The sequence below is a fragment of the Thermobia domestica genome, chromosome 10, assembly GCF_964235325.1.
Source record: "Thermobia domestica chromosome 10, izTheDome1.hap1.1, whole genome shotgun sequence".
Classification (NCBI taxonomy): domain Eukaryota; kingdom Metazoa; phylum Arthropoda; class Insecta; order Zygentoma; family Lepismatidae; genus Thermobia; species Thermobia domestica.
Genome location: NC_137463.1, coordinates 90917224 through 90932300, shown reverse-complemented (window position 1 = coordinate 90932300; position 15077 = coordinate 90917224). Strand labels below are relative to the sequence as shown.

Below are 15077 nucleotides of genomic sequence, written 5' to 3'. Positions count from 1 at the left end.
CTTTTTACTGTCCAACTTTGTGATCTGCTATTTCTTTACTTCTAAGAAATGTAAATTGTGTATTTTTGGGCCTTTAGACTTATGCAAATAATATTATTCGTTTGAGTTTGCAGATTTTAAATTTGATGATCTATTTTTTAAAACGAATTTCTTTTATAATTTGTTTTGTCTTTGGGCAGTTCTCTGAGTGCTTAATTTTAGACAAATTTCTGCTAGATGGATAATTATACCCAGAATTAAAACTTCAAATACAGTATAGAGTGATTAACTGGTAAGAGCAGGCCCGTATTTAGGTAAGTGCTATTCTGTGCTCGAGCACAAGGCGGCAGAATTTTAGATTCTTTCTTTAAGATTCACAATAAGTGATATTTAAGACTAGCGACCCGCATAGTTCCGATGCACCACTGATGGTAGGGGTTTATTATTACTAATGGTAAATTTTTATCGCCATGGTCATGAAAATTTGAACAAAAAGGTCATGAAAAGTCATGAAAAAGTCATGAATTTACTTTCTGGTATTCCAGTAGACACCCTGTTAAACTTTTTGTGGTTGAAAGTAATCGAAATATTTTTGAAAATAATGGGTTGAAGGGAGTATGGGACAGCTCGATTTTTCTTTTGGGCCTGGTGAAGAAAACTGTAGTGTTGCAATGTAGCTTCTGTTTATTCAGCATCCGATCACTGTGGTAAGTTAGTTGTAAATAGTTTGTTCACATTATAACTTGTTAATATCTAAGAATAACAGATAATAACAGTCGTCTCTCTGTCCGAAATATAATTTTTTTTCTATGTGAAAATCAAAATTTTCAGTATGTTTTATTAGGTTGTTTAGAAAAAAGAAGCATTTTATATTCATGTCTACTATCTTAATCCACTATCCTGATAATTTTTGTCTTTATTTTTTCAGCTCAATATAGATAGGATAGAAAATCGAAGAAAACCTCAAGCAATATTTTCACTTACCCAACCTTTTGATCCTGAGAAATTCAACTTCACAAAAGTGAACAAGAATGAATACATGTTTGAAATTGCGTTTGAAAACCCCAGTATTAATGTTCCAGAGAATCAGTCACGAGGTAAAGATTCTGGAGATACTTCATCTGAATTACATGATTCTGTTGATGGTCCAAGCGTATCGTCAGCTGAACAAACATCGACTACTAGTTCAAAGCACTACTTAATAATTAATGTAAGTCCTTTGGAATATGGACATTCTCTTTTACTGCCATCTATGGAAGATTGTTATCCTCAACTTATCACAAAGGAAGGGCTGAAACTTGCTATTCATATGATTCTCCTTAGCAAAACACCGTAAGTAATATTTCTCTTTTCATTATTATCATTCATCCAAACATACAATGAACGTATCATTAGATCAAATAAACCGCTTACCTCTCATTTCTGCAATTCAGATGTTCTCCTTTTAACTTGTTTGACTATAATTTTACTGACAGATCGACAGTCGCTGAAGTTAGAAGCAAACAAGTTAGAAAGAGAACACTTGAAAATAAGTAAGCTATTTATTTAATATAATTATTACATATAAGCACCAATTATACTGGATTTCGTTTACTGAGCATTAGTGTGTTGATTAATAATGTGAAATTTAATATACAGGATGTTTCAAAACAACACCGACAACGTTTGGGAGGTGATTCCTTACACCAAGATAAGATTGAAAGTATAGACCAACCTGGGAGCACAAATGCTTCCTTTCGGGGTTATAGTCTGCCGAAAACATGAAGAAAAAAGAAACTTTAAAATCCATATCTCCAATACAGTGGGACCAACCGTAGTCGGGTCAAGACTTCACTTAGAACTTATATGTGCCCTATCCAAATACCCAAGTTTTAGAATCATGCGGTGCTTCCCCAACAATTTTTATAGAGGTAGTTGGTGAGTACTTCAAATTATATACCCGAAGCTAAACTGCCTCTGTAAAAATTGCTTCGTGAGTACTTTAGGATTCTGACATATGTATTTTTGGATAGTACACATAGTTCCTAAGTGAAGTCTTGACCCGACTACGGTAGGTCCCATAGTTTTAGACAGGGTTCCCACTCGTCCTGGAAATCCTGGAAAACCTGGAAATGTCCTTGAATTGAATTTGTCCTGGAAACATTCTGGAAATGTCCTTGAAAATTGATTTCTGTCTTTGAAATTTACAGAAATACTGAATGTCAGATTTTTCATAATTATAATGATTTTAATCGATTGCTATTTTTGTTTGCTGTTCCTGTTTTTGTGCTGAATAATAATTTGTCATAATCTTGCATGTGTAGGTGGTTGGTCGGCTCTCTTTTTCCTAACAAGGTGGTTGACTGAGAAAATTTCTCTCTTCTTCTTTTCATCCATTTGTTTCTCGACCCATTTTTGGATGCTGTTTTCACTAGCACTGTGCTTTGTACCAGTATCAATCCTCCATATAATCAGTCTATTTTCGCAACAGTACTTCAGTAAAATTTCATATTAATGTTATTTGTGACAAGGTTATATCGAGGCAAAACTCAATTCTTTGCTACACCAAAGAAACTTTAAGTTTTCCGTGAGTTGTTTAAGTTGTTCAAATTAGGATTTCATTGAAAGGTAGTGAGGAGAAAGTCAAGTGGAGAGCAAGAGGAAAGAGATAAGTGAAAATGTACAGCAGCTGCAGAGAAAGAGAAGGAAATAGATGGCAACAAGTGAAGCTTTGGAGACTGAAGCAAACCAGCTTGCACATGAAGCAGAGCAGAAGTCTTGCTCTACTTTATTGACAAAGTCAAATGCTATATATATATTTCTTAATTATATCCGTCACATTGTTAGACAATGAAGATGCCATGTACGAAAAATAGATTTTTGTTGTTTCTAAATTTGTTTGGCGCACAATTAAAATGTCATGTAGAAAGAATGAAAATACATGTGCTGGATGTGGATGGATCGGGTTGGGGAGTTGGAAGGCCACACATAAAAGAGCACATTACGCCTGCTTTGTGTATTTAATTATTGTGTATTAATACTGTACTTGGATTAATATTCACTGCATAAGTTACTGTACTTTTCATTTCACTGTTGTGAGTTTTAACCTATAATTGGAATCCTGTTATCCCTTTCTGTGTCGAAGTCCTGGAAAATTTGTGATTTGTCCTGGAATTTTTTTGGGGAAAAAGAGTGGGAACTCTGTTTGCAGCTATGGACCTTTAAAGTTCATTTTTTTCATGATTTCGGCACCCTGTAACTCCGAAAGGAAGCATTGGTGCACCCAGGTTGATCTATACTTTTCGTCTTACTTTGGTGTCAGGAATCACCTTTCGAAGGTTGTCGGTGTTGTTTTGAAACACCCGTATTAAGATAGTATATGGAGAACAGCTCACTCATATATTCATGAACCTATGATTCCTAACCTTGGGAATATTTCAATAGCTCAGACGCATAAATAGGCGACTGAGCTCTTCTTTTTAACAAATCCGTATGGACGAGATGTTATCTGTATTACAAAAGATAGTACAATGAAATCCTAAGAAGCAATGTAACACAGATATGAATATTTAGAACTAAACAGTCTCAGGGTGCAGACAGTCCAAGTAAAGATGAGATACATATCAATAATTTTAAAAGTACTCACTTTTGCTCCTACTTAAATTCTAGAGATTGTTGAAAATAATCATATTCAACATCGAATTATCGTTGGCAGTTGTCAACCTTTTTAAAGTTTCTATCTATGGGAGTAAACATGTAATTTTCATATTCCCAAAATACCCTCCCTTACCTAAGTCTTGAAACTGCTGACAGTTGTCAACGAAAGTCGACGTAGAATATAATTATTTGAACAATCTGTAGAATTTAAGAAGGAGCAAAAGTTGAGTGCCTTTAAATTTATTAATAAATGCTCATCGAGTGATGTACATTATAATGGATCAGAAACATGTATTTTTTTCTTTTCCTTTCTTTCTGTATATAATAAAAGCATAATTTTGCCTGTTCTAATATATGGATGTAATGTTTGAGAACTCACTCTCCGCCACGAATTACGTGAGCAAATAGTTTCCAAAATTCTACGACATTAAGAAAATGTATGTAAGAGTAAACGAACAAACCGATTAATGGAGAGAGCTACAAAATGCGAAACTTCACAATTTATACTTATCACGAAATATAGTGTGGTGCTTGACATGAGCGAAACAAATCGTTAGAATGGAAGATATATATGCAATGTGTTAGAGGGAAAGAAAAAAAATCCTTGTACACGAAGAAGATGAGAGAATACTATAAAGTAGAATCTTAGGATAATAAATAGCAACATTCTTGGTAGTAAAATATGCATCTAATACCTATACCGGGGTAGGAGTTGTTCCTGTAGTGACCAATCTTCCCGTTTTAGACTTCCAAACTATGCTATACGTAAGTATCGGGGTTAAGAGAGCAAGAAGCGTTTATTTATTTATTTAAATATGGATTCAGGGTCCCAAAACTAGGTCCTACCTGTGCTCTTTATCTCTACTAAAATCACAATTGGTAAATATCTATTACCTTTCAATTGTAACTCTAGAAGTATAAGCACGTATCCATTACGTGTAGTTCAAGAAAACGGGTCTTTTTTTTTTTTTTTTTTTTTTTAAGTGATTGTTGCACTATATCTATTGAAATTTTAAACTAAATTAATAACAGAAACATGTGAAGTTGTTCTTATTTACATTATTAAAGCACGGGCAAGTGTTACGTTACAATCTGAACTTCAGCTTTGTCTTAGCGGTCTATGTATGTGTTTATGTCCATTTTAAGAATAAAAGATAGACGTAACACTTGAAAAAATGCAGGGTTTTTGACTAAAAAGAATTGTTTTGTGAAAACAAAGATATGTTGCACCTAGTACCAACCGGTGATCAAATCTGCTCGCCAGGGTGGAAAAAATCATGATTGTTTTAAACAAAATTATTTTTGTTCATTTTTTTTTTATTTAAATCGTTTTTTTTTTATTTAAATCAAATCTTTCTCCTCGTATAATACAAGTCGCAAATTGAAGAAAAAACATTAGGAATTAGTATTAAATGTTAATTGTGCCATTTAAGTGAAAGTGTTGGGGTTGAATTTTGAATTAATCCCCAATTGTTAACCTATTTCAATCCCAAATAATGTTTCTTAGGCATTAAGGAAAAAGTACAGCAACGTTTCTCAACTTTTTTTTTTTTTTTTTATACAAAAGTTACTGATATTTGGCACGGGCAATTTTTAAAAATGGGAACTAGCTTGAAATGCGTATAAAATACATAAATTTCGCCTAAAGTTATAAAATCTTTTTTTTTTTTTTTTAAAGTAAGTTTTGGAGACGGGATCGTGTCCCTTTAATGAGCCCCTATTATCTGGGGACAAATAAACAGACACACATACAAAATAATTTTCGTCTTAAATGTCCATGGTGACTTTCCCGTTGGAATAGTTAACGATTTAAAACCCTATGTTACGAAGAGAAGAAAGCAGGATTCCCCCGTTACCCGTTCAAAACAGGATTTTCCCTAACCATCCTGTGCATGACACTCGTTTTCATACTGTGCTGTATATACATTTGAGTCTCATTGTATTAGGATTATTATCTTCCATAATCAAAATAACAACCGGAATTTGATTTAAATCAATCCACCCTGCTGCTCGCAGTAAATGAATTATTTTTTATAAAAATAATGTAGATGATACTATAACATAAAAATAAGAAAAGCTAACAGTAAATTCAAACGAACAGTATTTAAAAAAATTAATAGCTTAAGGAACACTTTACCCTGAAAAAATTGAAAATTTGAACGTGTGGACATACTTGACCCCCTCCCTCTCCCCAATGGTATTTCTAGGGTTAATATTGATTCTCATAAAGCAAAAGCTTTAAAAGATAGCGGGAAATTGTTTTCTGATATGATTTAGTGTCCCAAAACAAGTTCCATTTTCGACATTCTATTGGAGCTGGTGGTGATATATGTTCTACTTCCGGTTTCCATATTAAATTCTAATTAGTTGAAAGTCCACCATAATTTAACAAGTGTGAAACAATACCCATTTATTGTAAGTAGAATTTCTGTATCAAAATTATCTAATGCCAGACATTCTTTCACAAAATGTCTTATTTTTCATTTCATTTATATATATATATAATATAAATCCAGACCCCGGGGCTATAAACTAACTCCATTGTGAGTAAAGTAATGATAAAATGGAAAGAAAGGAAAGGTGTTGGAAACAGGTGTGTTTTAGTCTAAAATAATGGAGTTTTCGCCAATCGTATCAACAGTTGATCTCCTTCCTGGCTAGCATACGCGCCTTCGGCGTGGAGGATCCGGGTTGAATTCCCGGCGGAAGCTCATGTGGTTCGGATTCCACGTTAATCAATAGGTCCCGTCTCATATAGCCTTGCTGCTGAAAGAGGCGTTAAACTCAAAATCAACTCAACTCAACGTATCAACAGTTGGGCTCCATACTGGTAAGACTCCCTATGTTAAAGCAACGTTGCAAGTTCATCAGACTGTTTCCTTAGACCCTGACCATGCCAACAATACAGCATTGTTGGAAAACGTGTTTGAGGTGTTCTCTCACACAATAATGTGCACGTTCCCCGTGCCATTTGTGCGTGTCCTAACTTTCCTTTCGAAAAGTTTACTCAACTTGAAACGTTGATTTTTCACTTAACATTGAGCAACTTACCAGTGTGGAATCCAAACAGCTAGTGATTGGAAGAAATCCACATTTTAGATTTTTTTTTTTTTAAGTATCTTTGATCATAATTGAGTTGGCCTATGGCCCCAAGATTTTATATACAGGGTGTTACAAAAATCTGTCACACTATTTAGGGAATAGATTCCTCACATCAAAATAAAAAAAAAAAAAGTTAATATGGACCTGTGGTCGAAAGTGAATAGTTTCGTAGTTTTAGGGTGCCGAAAACGTGAAAAAATGAATTTTAAAAGTCCATAGTTCCACTACTATAGAACCGATCGTAGTCGGGTCAAGACATCATTGAGGAACTAGTGTGTAAACTATCCAAATATCTATCTATCAGAACCTTCGGTACTTGCACAGTCATATTTACAGAGACTGTTTGGGTGTACTTGATCACTCTCCACCTTACCTCTCTAAAAATTGGTGTGCAAGTACTAGAGCATTCTTGAACATGGATATTTGGATATTCACATACCAGATCCTCGGTGATGTCTTGACCCGACTACGATAGGTCCCATAGTAGTGGAACTATGAACTTTTAAAGTTCACTTGTTTCACGTTTTCAGCAACCTGTAACTCCGAAACTATCCACTTTTGAGCACAGGTCGATATAAACTTTTTTTTTTCTTATTTTGATGAGAGAAATCTGTTCCTAAAATATTGTGACACCTTTTTGTAATACCCTGTGTATATATATTCATATATTTTGAAAACAGCTAACCTTAAATTGCGTTACGATGTCTAAACTGTAGTGGTTCAAGAACAGAATAATACTTGCCCACAGATTTATCTTTTGACAGCGGGAATGCATTATTTTATTCTTGCAACAAGTATTTGTTAAAGTTTTCATAAGTCATATGTTTAAAATTAATATTTGTCATTTACTACAATCATTCCTTTAACTGAATTGCAGGGTGTCTACTGGTCATGAAAGTCATGAAAAAGTCATATATTTTGCATAGTAGTCATGAAAGCCATGAAAAAGTCCTATATTTACCCAACTGGTCATGAAAATCTGAAATCTCAGAGTATATTTTTATACTTCATACTTTTATACCTCATACTGCATGTACTGAAACAGTTGTATCAGGTCAGTAATTGTGAGAATTTCCCCCACCAATTAGTGCTGGCTAACGGGTACTTTACTGTCTTCCTAGCTGCTCCCCATTTCATCTTCTAGTCTCTGTAATATAGTAACAACTTTTTACTGTCCAACTTTCTGATCTGCTATTTCTTTACTTCTAAGAAATGTAAATTGTGTATTTTTGGGCCTTTAGACTTATGTAAATATTATTCGTTTGAGTTTGCAGATTTTAAATTTGATCTATTTTTTTAAAACGAATTTCTTTTATAATTTGTTTTGTCTTTTTGAACCGCAATTAAAAATTTGTTTACTGCCTTTTAAATTGCTCTTGCATTTTAAAATTAGTTGTCAGCTAATCGACATTATGTACATTAGACAAATAAGAACATAGTATGATCTTCATCTTAACCGATGCACCACTGATGGTAGGGGTTTATTATTACTAATGGTAAATTTTCATCGCCATGGTCATGAAAATTTGAACAAAAAGGGTCATGAAAAGTCATGAAAAAGTCATGAATTTACTTTCTGGTATTCTAGTAGACACCCTGAATTGTCTTAATAAGCGATTTCTTTCATTTGTTCAGTAAGTGTTGATTAGAGAAAACATTCTTTTTAGTGTGTGCATTACTGCTTAAAATTACAAAATACAATTGACAAATTATAAGAAGTTTACTGAAAGTTTCAATGCTATTGTTACTCTGAAAAGCTCACAGCACTCTAAAAGAAGAAACAAATCCTCAATAGTATATAATATGAGAATACCTGAACAGTTTGCTCGAAAAGAACTTTCAAGAGGCCCTCGAGTCATTGAAGAATTCAGAATCACTTATTTTGTCGTACGAAGTACGTTAAGATATAGTATGTTATATTGATAAAATTTTCTCCTTATTTTGATTTGTGTATGTACTGTGGAGAACTGACAATGTTGTATAGTCACAATGAACAGCGGATTTCTTTTAAAAAAGTTCGGTCAAGAAATAAATTGACGAAGTAGAGTACAATTTCCTTTCATGAATTAAAAAACTCATATTCTCTATTTCATTTCTGAAATCGGTACATTTTTTGGGGAATTATTGACGAAAACAAAAAGAACTTATCATGGGAAATCTTCGATTAAAGAATAAAATTTAACACAGAAGTTCTTCAAGTCGTCATAATAATTATTCCATCATTTCCAAGTGGTCATTTGCCCAATTGAGTGAGTGAATTGAAAAAGGTACACATTCCACAAATATAGGAAAGCTAAACTCAGATAGTTATTTTGTTCTTTGTAGGTGTCTACACCCCTGGAGAGAAACAAGGATACATTCCTTAATTTTAGCTCCTTTATATTAAGATCGGGAACGTGTGTGTGGAAAATGGAGCATGTTGCTGGAAACCATTTATTTTTCCATCAAGTGTCGGAACGTTGAGATTTCTGGAATGTGTTCCTTTATCAACTCATTCATTCAGTTGAGAAGTTACCGTATAGTATATTGTTCCTGCTTTCCTTTCTGCGGTAATGTAGGAAAATATTGTGATAACAGTTTTTTTGTACCTTAGCATTAAAATCTTTCTGACCATACTTGATACTAGTGTGAGTATTGGCGTACAAGTCAATATGAATTCCGCTAAAGCTCTGTATAATTTATTATTATTATTTTCTAAATCCAGAACAACAATTTAAGAAACATTTAGTTTTGTCTATAATATTCACAACTTTTAATGTAAATTATTTTCTAGATAAATTGTTATTTCGAACATGGGTAACCGAAAGCTACATGGTTTCAACTTTCGATCTTTGCAGGGCTTTACGTGTGGGCTTCAACAGTCTCTGTGGTTATGCTTCGGTCAATCACATGCATTATCATGCATATTATTTACGTCATAGTATGCCTTTGGAGACGATTGTGAGTTAAAATTCTATTTGATTCAGCACTATATTGTCCTTCTAATACCCTAACTTAAAATATATAGTTGCTCGTGGAGAAAGTGGAAATAAAACCTTTAATTCAACGTCTCACAATTGTGTCCTGCAGGCTAAAGAAGATAGATGATTAATAAAAGTAAATGATTATGAAATAATTGGTGAAATGACAATGCGGGAGGAAACAGAACCACCCCGAAAAAATCCACGGACGCAATGTTGTTTAGCGCAAATTCACATGGCTTGGGATTGGACAGAGACTCTTCTCACGAACATCTACCACTGAACCTCTGTGTTTCCTAATTGCTCTGCAATATCAACGTTTTGTACATCAAAAATGTTATTTCTTGTTCTATATGTAATGATGTAGATTGGCTATGTGTCATTTAATTATGTACTTTTTTTTAACTGTAATTTTAGTTGTTAGACTATAGACAGATTAACTGTAGTTTCTAGTCTGTTTGACAAAATTACACTCTAAACTTTTCGGGCCTTATGCAGAGTTGTTTTAACGTATGATAAGCGTCTTACTAAAGGCCTGACTACTGCAGGAAACTTACGTTAGTCGAACAGTTTAGTATAGTTTTTTTTTCTTTCTTTCTTTCTTTTTTTTTTCAGAAAGACTCTGCATAATGCCCTTCAAGATTAATTGAGATTCGTAAAAGTTGATTTTGCGCAATTTCTGCCTTTTGAAGTTGCATTTTAGACAGGTATATTACGAAATAAACATATTTATTTTGATTCACTGTAACATCATGTTAAACACTTTAGGCTATTGTGTGTCATAAATCCATTAATAAAAGAAAAAGAAAGAGTAAATAACAGTTTACCGATAATTTAGATAGAATAGGTGCAGAAAATAAACTCACACCAGTGATGTGTCTTCGTCCCCAAAATTTCTGAAGCATCTGCTCCTTAATTAGATATCGGAAACATCCTCATGTAAGGAAACTATATTCTATACGTAATTTGTAAAATTTGCAGCACCACTTCAAATTTTCTTTGCACTTCCCAACAGTAAAATTCTGTATAAACTACTCTTTATACAATGTTCGTTGCTTTCTGCTAGTATCCTCTCCTGAATATTGCTAACTCTTAGTATAAAATTACTAAATGTAAATGATTTGTTTTAGATGTGTATTAGCGTGAAGTAATAATGAAGGATAATCATGGAAGTGTTACACAATATTTTCACCATCAGAGGCGACTTTTGAGGGAAGTTATGTCATTAAAAATTAAATTTTAGTGCTGTAAATTAAAGGAAAAAGCTGTATATAGTTTCAGAAAGATGTGTACAAGTATGAGTATATTAAATAAACTCTCTTACTTGAGCTTATAGGTTTTTTTTTTTTTTTTTTCGTGTGTCTTTCCACAGGGGTTCCCACTGTTCACTATGTATTTTAGCTTTTGTTCTTATATATCATAAAGAAAAAAAAAACATAATTCTGATTGAAGTTTTGAAGATTGTGTACGTACGCTTAGAAGATTCAGCTTTGTTATTTCTTGGTCTACCTAAAGCTATTATTAGATTTAAAAACACTTCTCAGATATAAAGATTAAAACTGTATAAATAGTTAAGCATGAATAGAATATGATTTCTCATAATTCATTTTTGTGTTCTCATTTAAACCATCTAAAGGAAATCAAGGTCTAGGTTTAGGCTCTTGAACATAATAGAAACAGCTTAAATTAGAACTGTTTAATAAAAATAATTTATTTTCATTTTCATTTTTTTTTTCTTTCTTTCTTATAAACGAGTTTCCATGCTGCTATGGTCTCGCTTTCTGATTGTGAAAACCCGGGTTTGGATTTGAGGAAGGAGAATGTGCAGTTCGTGTCTAACGTTAAATTGTAGGCTCAAAATCTTGATGCCGAAAAAAAGGAACTCAAACATCAAATAAGTAACTAATATAAACCTAGTAAGTGATAAATGAATCAACCGACGTTTTATACATACTCTATAGGCATGTATATATGCACGTTGAAATTCAAAGAATGAAGCTGTGGTTGAACTGGGGATTTTGGCCCATCCACACATTTTCATTCGAGTTGGCTAACTTGTACATACTCTTTAGATTTTTATGTCAATAAAATAGTCTGCGGTAACGCTAATATAAACCGAAAAACTCTTAACAATTTTAATAGTACCACTCTGTTTCCCTTGTGACAGTCCAATTTTTCAGCTTCTTTGCCATTTTGATTCATTTGTTTGTTCTTTTTCTAGCTTTTAAAATGTTGGAGGTTTAACGATGCTGTTAAAAATTGAAGCAATTTGGATGTACTGTTCAGTGTGCGTTATTGAACTACATTTGCTTCTGCTTGGAACCAAACCGAAGAAGACACGCACAGAAAACACACATATTACTTGTTTGGTTAATTAGGATCTAACTTTCAAAAACCAAAAAGGAGACAGGATAATATCAATATTTGACAAAAAGGGAGATAGTACTTACAAAATAATGAAACATAATGAGTTATATTTTCGACCTCTTGCTGCGTACCGCTGAGTAAGCTACTCATGACATGACGTTACGAACAACTTTTTTGATGATAAACATTGCCTTGAACATTTTTTAGAATTCCAAATTAAATCGATGAATACATCAGCAGGAAGTAACCTCTCACTTCGTATTAAGGAATGTATTCAATCGATTCGCCATTTCAAGTTATTTACGCAGTTATAAAAATAATTATTCCACCAAGACTAGAGAACCATGAACACACATGAAAACATCGAACGATACATTATAATCGTCACACTTAAAAAATATTAAATGCATACTATTCAAAACATGAGCAATAACAATGAAGTTTATCACAGATATATAATATATTCAGGTTCTCTACATGCTTAACAATTGACATGATATATAAGGTGTCCACAGAGTCTGACTCCCGGACCATTTTCCCAGAAACTGTTGGGAGTAGTGCCATGTTCTGTGAGGGCCCACTATTTGAAATACTCGTGATAAGGTGATAAGTGGGTGACTCCTAGGGACGGGGCAGGTGTCAACCCAAAAATTTCAAATGGAAAAGTATATCAAATTTGTTGGCATTCGGAAACTCGAAAAGAATTTCGGCGTGAAGAAAGACACAATTAGCACATTCTAATCACCAGAAACCTCTACTCAGAAAGAGCGAACGAATCGCATATATATTTTCCCAGTTCCCGTGTAAGAACCAACAGAATGATAGCTACCAAGTGCAGGAATTTGTTTGCTGAAGCATTTTATCGAGACACGCACGAGCGCACCACCACACTCACACTAATGGCATCTCGAATTGATTTGTGCATTGTTAAGTTTGAGAGGTTGTAGTGTCCGAATGCGGTCGTAAATTTAGCGATAGTTTAATTTCACGGTAGGCTAAGCTCTTCTGTCGATTTCGAATTTTTGTCGGTATAGTCTACTAACACAAAAGTAGAAATTATTGGGAACATTCGGTCCATATTAAGACACGAAATCTGTAGTGAAAGACGAGAAATCAAATTGTAGGTCCAATACTGTGTTTGTTATACGAAAGTGGATGGATATTTTCGCAGACTTTACATCGCCATAACAACAGAGATTGAGCGTGTACTTTGCCTGTCACCATTTGTGACCTTTTTGGTGTATTGGTATAGGATGAACATTACCATTAATTGTTTCTCAACGAGCTTTCGAATGCCATCCAATTTGACATACCTTTCCATTTAAAGTTTTTGAGTTGATCTCTGCCCCTCCCCCCAACTCCAAGAGTAACCCACTTATCACAAGCATTTCATATAGTGGGCCCCCACAGTACATGCACTATGTATTAGCAGAAATCTCCTACTCCAAACAGTTTCTGAAAAAATTGCCCGGGATCAGACTTTAAGTACACACTGTGTTTATTTATATTTTATCAAATCGTTTAACAGCGGCTATTGTAAGATATGAATATTTTCTTTGAACCTACAACGCCGTTGATTACTTTCTTTCTCTTTATTTTGAAAGTTATGAAAATAAATAAATAAATAAATAAATAAATAAATAGCAACGACTTCTTAAAAATCTTCATAGTCAATGCATACTGGTGTGTTCGGCTCACAATAAGGAATATTGTTTAAAACCGTGCAACTTAAAACATGTTTAAAAGGAGTAAAGTTTACATATTAGGATTTTTATACAAGAGTTTTATTGTACTAAAATTTACAAGTTTTTAAAATTATTCTTTCTTTCTTTTTTAAAATTAATTCCCTTTTTAAAAACTTTTTTGTTCTCTTCTAGTCTGTGAAGCATCTTGTGGGTCCTTGTTATGAGTTTATTGATTATCCTGCGGAAGGATTTGCTTTCCAACTTCGGAATCGAAATGTTGCTAGTTTGATCAGGTAACTTGTTATGAAATTGATAGTTTGTTATGTGTTGCTGTTACAAGAGTAAAGTGATTTAACGTAAACACTTAATTCTCTCTCTACCTCAGGTGACACTAAATTTAAAAACGAAACCAGATAATTTTGCTCATCATTATACTGTTTTTGCACGTTATTCAAATATATGTCTAAATAAACGCAATATGACTTCCTTGAATCAAATATTATATGATTTCGAAACAGTAACTATAAATATGACAATAACTAACCAGTTATATGACGTAATGTTTAATAAAGATAAAAAGTTTCAGAGAGTTGATCCTGCTTATTTTCGTTACTCACAGATGAATTAAGAACCCAGACGTCAACAACCTCACTTTTTTTACTTTTTTAGTACTACAATGTAACACGATTTATTTTATTAAAAAGTAGCTGACCAGCTGAACGTGTTCTTACTACTTACAGTCCCTATGTGGAAGAAATAATTAAGAAAAAACTGAACTAATACTACAACAATTTTACACAGCGCTGCAGAGAATGTTACTGAATCAAACTCTACTTACTAGTTTCTTTTTAGCGCGTTTGAACATGGACGAAATAAAAATAATACTAGGTGGTATTGACGTAAATTGGACTATAAGTGACGCCGCTCTAGTTCTTGTCAAGGTTGCCATTATCCAAATTTAGTTTTGGATGTTGGTTCTCTGATATTATAGAATTCAGAAACATTCCGTTCTATTGGTGTTATGACTTCGCGAATGATTTTGACTTCCTTTATACTAGATTTGAGCAAACTGGAAACTGCAGAACCTTGATGCTTGGTGTCTCTTATATCCTCTTTTATTCTGATATCAATATTCCTATTTACCATTCCAAAGTATAAACCATCACTTCGACTATAACTTCATCGACTTCTGCGTGAATAGACTTTTTAAGAAGTTATTTGTCTAAATACGTAGATTGTGTTTTGGTAATTTCAGATTTGTAGCTTACGTGTAATTCTGTTCATACATGAGTGAGTGGTACAGTCTGTCAATGTGAAGGCCATTTTTTGATACAATAAGTCGCGTTTC

General features: G+C 33.4%; 1 protein-coding gene across 2 annotated transcripts in view; it reads left to right on the top strand.

The window, feature by feature from the left end:
* LOC145662558 (GDP-D-glucose phosphorylase 1) overlaps window positions 1–15077 on the top strand; it is a 59696-nt gene that overhangs the window by 4656 nt on the left and 39963 nt on the right. Inside the window, exons 2-4 of one of the 2 annotated variants that reach the window (XM_081728237.1) lie at window positions 908–1311; window positions 9555–9657; window positions 13922–14022. In XM_081728237.1, the coding sequence (XP_081584363.1) occupies window positions 908–1311; window positions 9555–9657; window positions 13922–14022 (608 nt within the window). The remainder of the gene's footprint in view (window positions 1–907; window positions 1312–9554; window positions 9658–13921; window positions 14023–15077) is intronic. The other variant, XM_081728238.1, reaches the window with a different exon arrangement.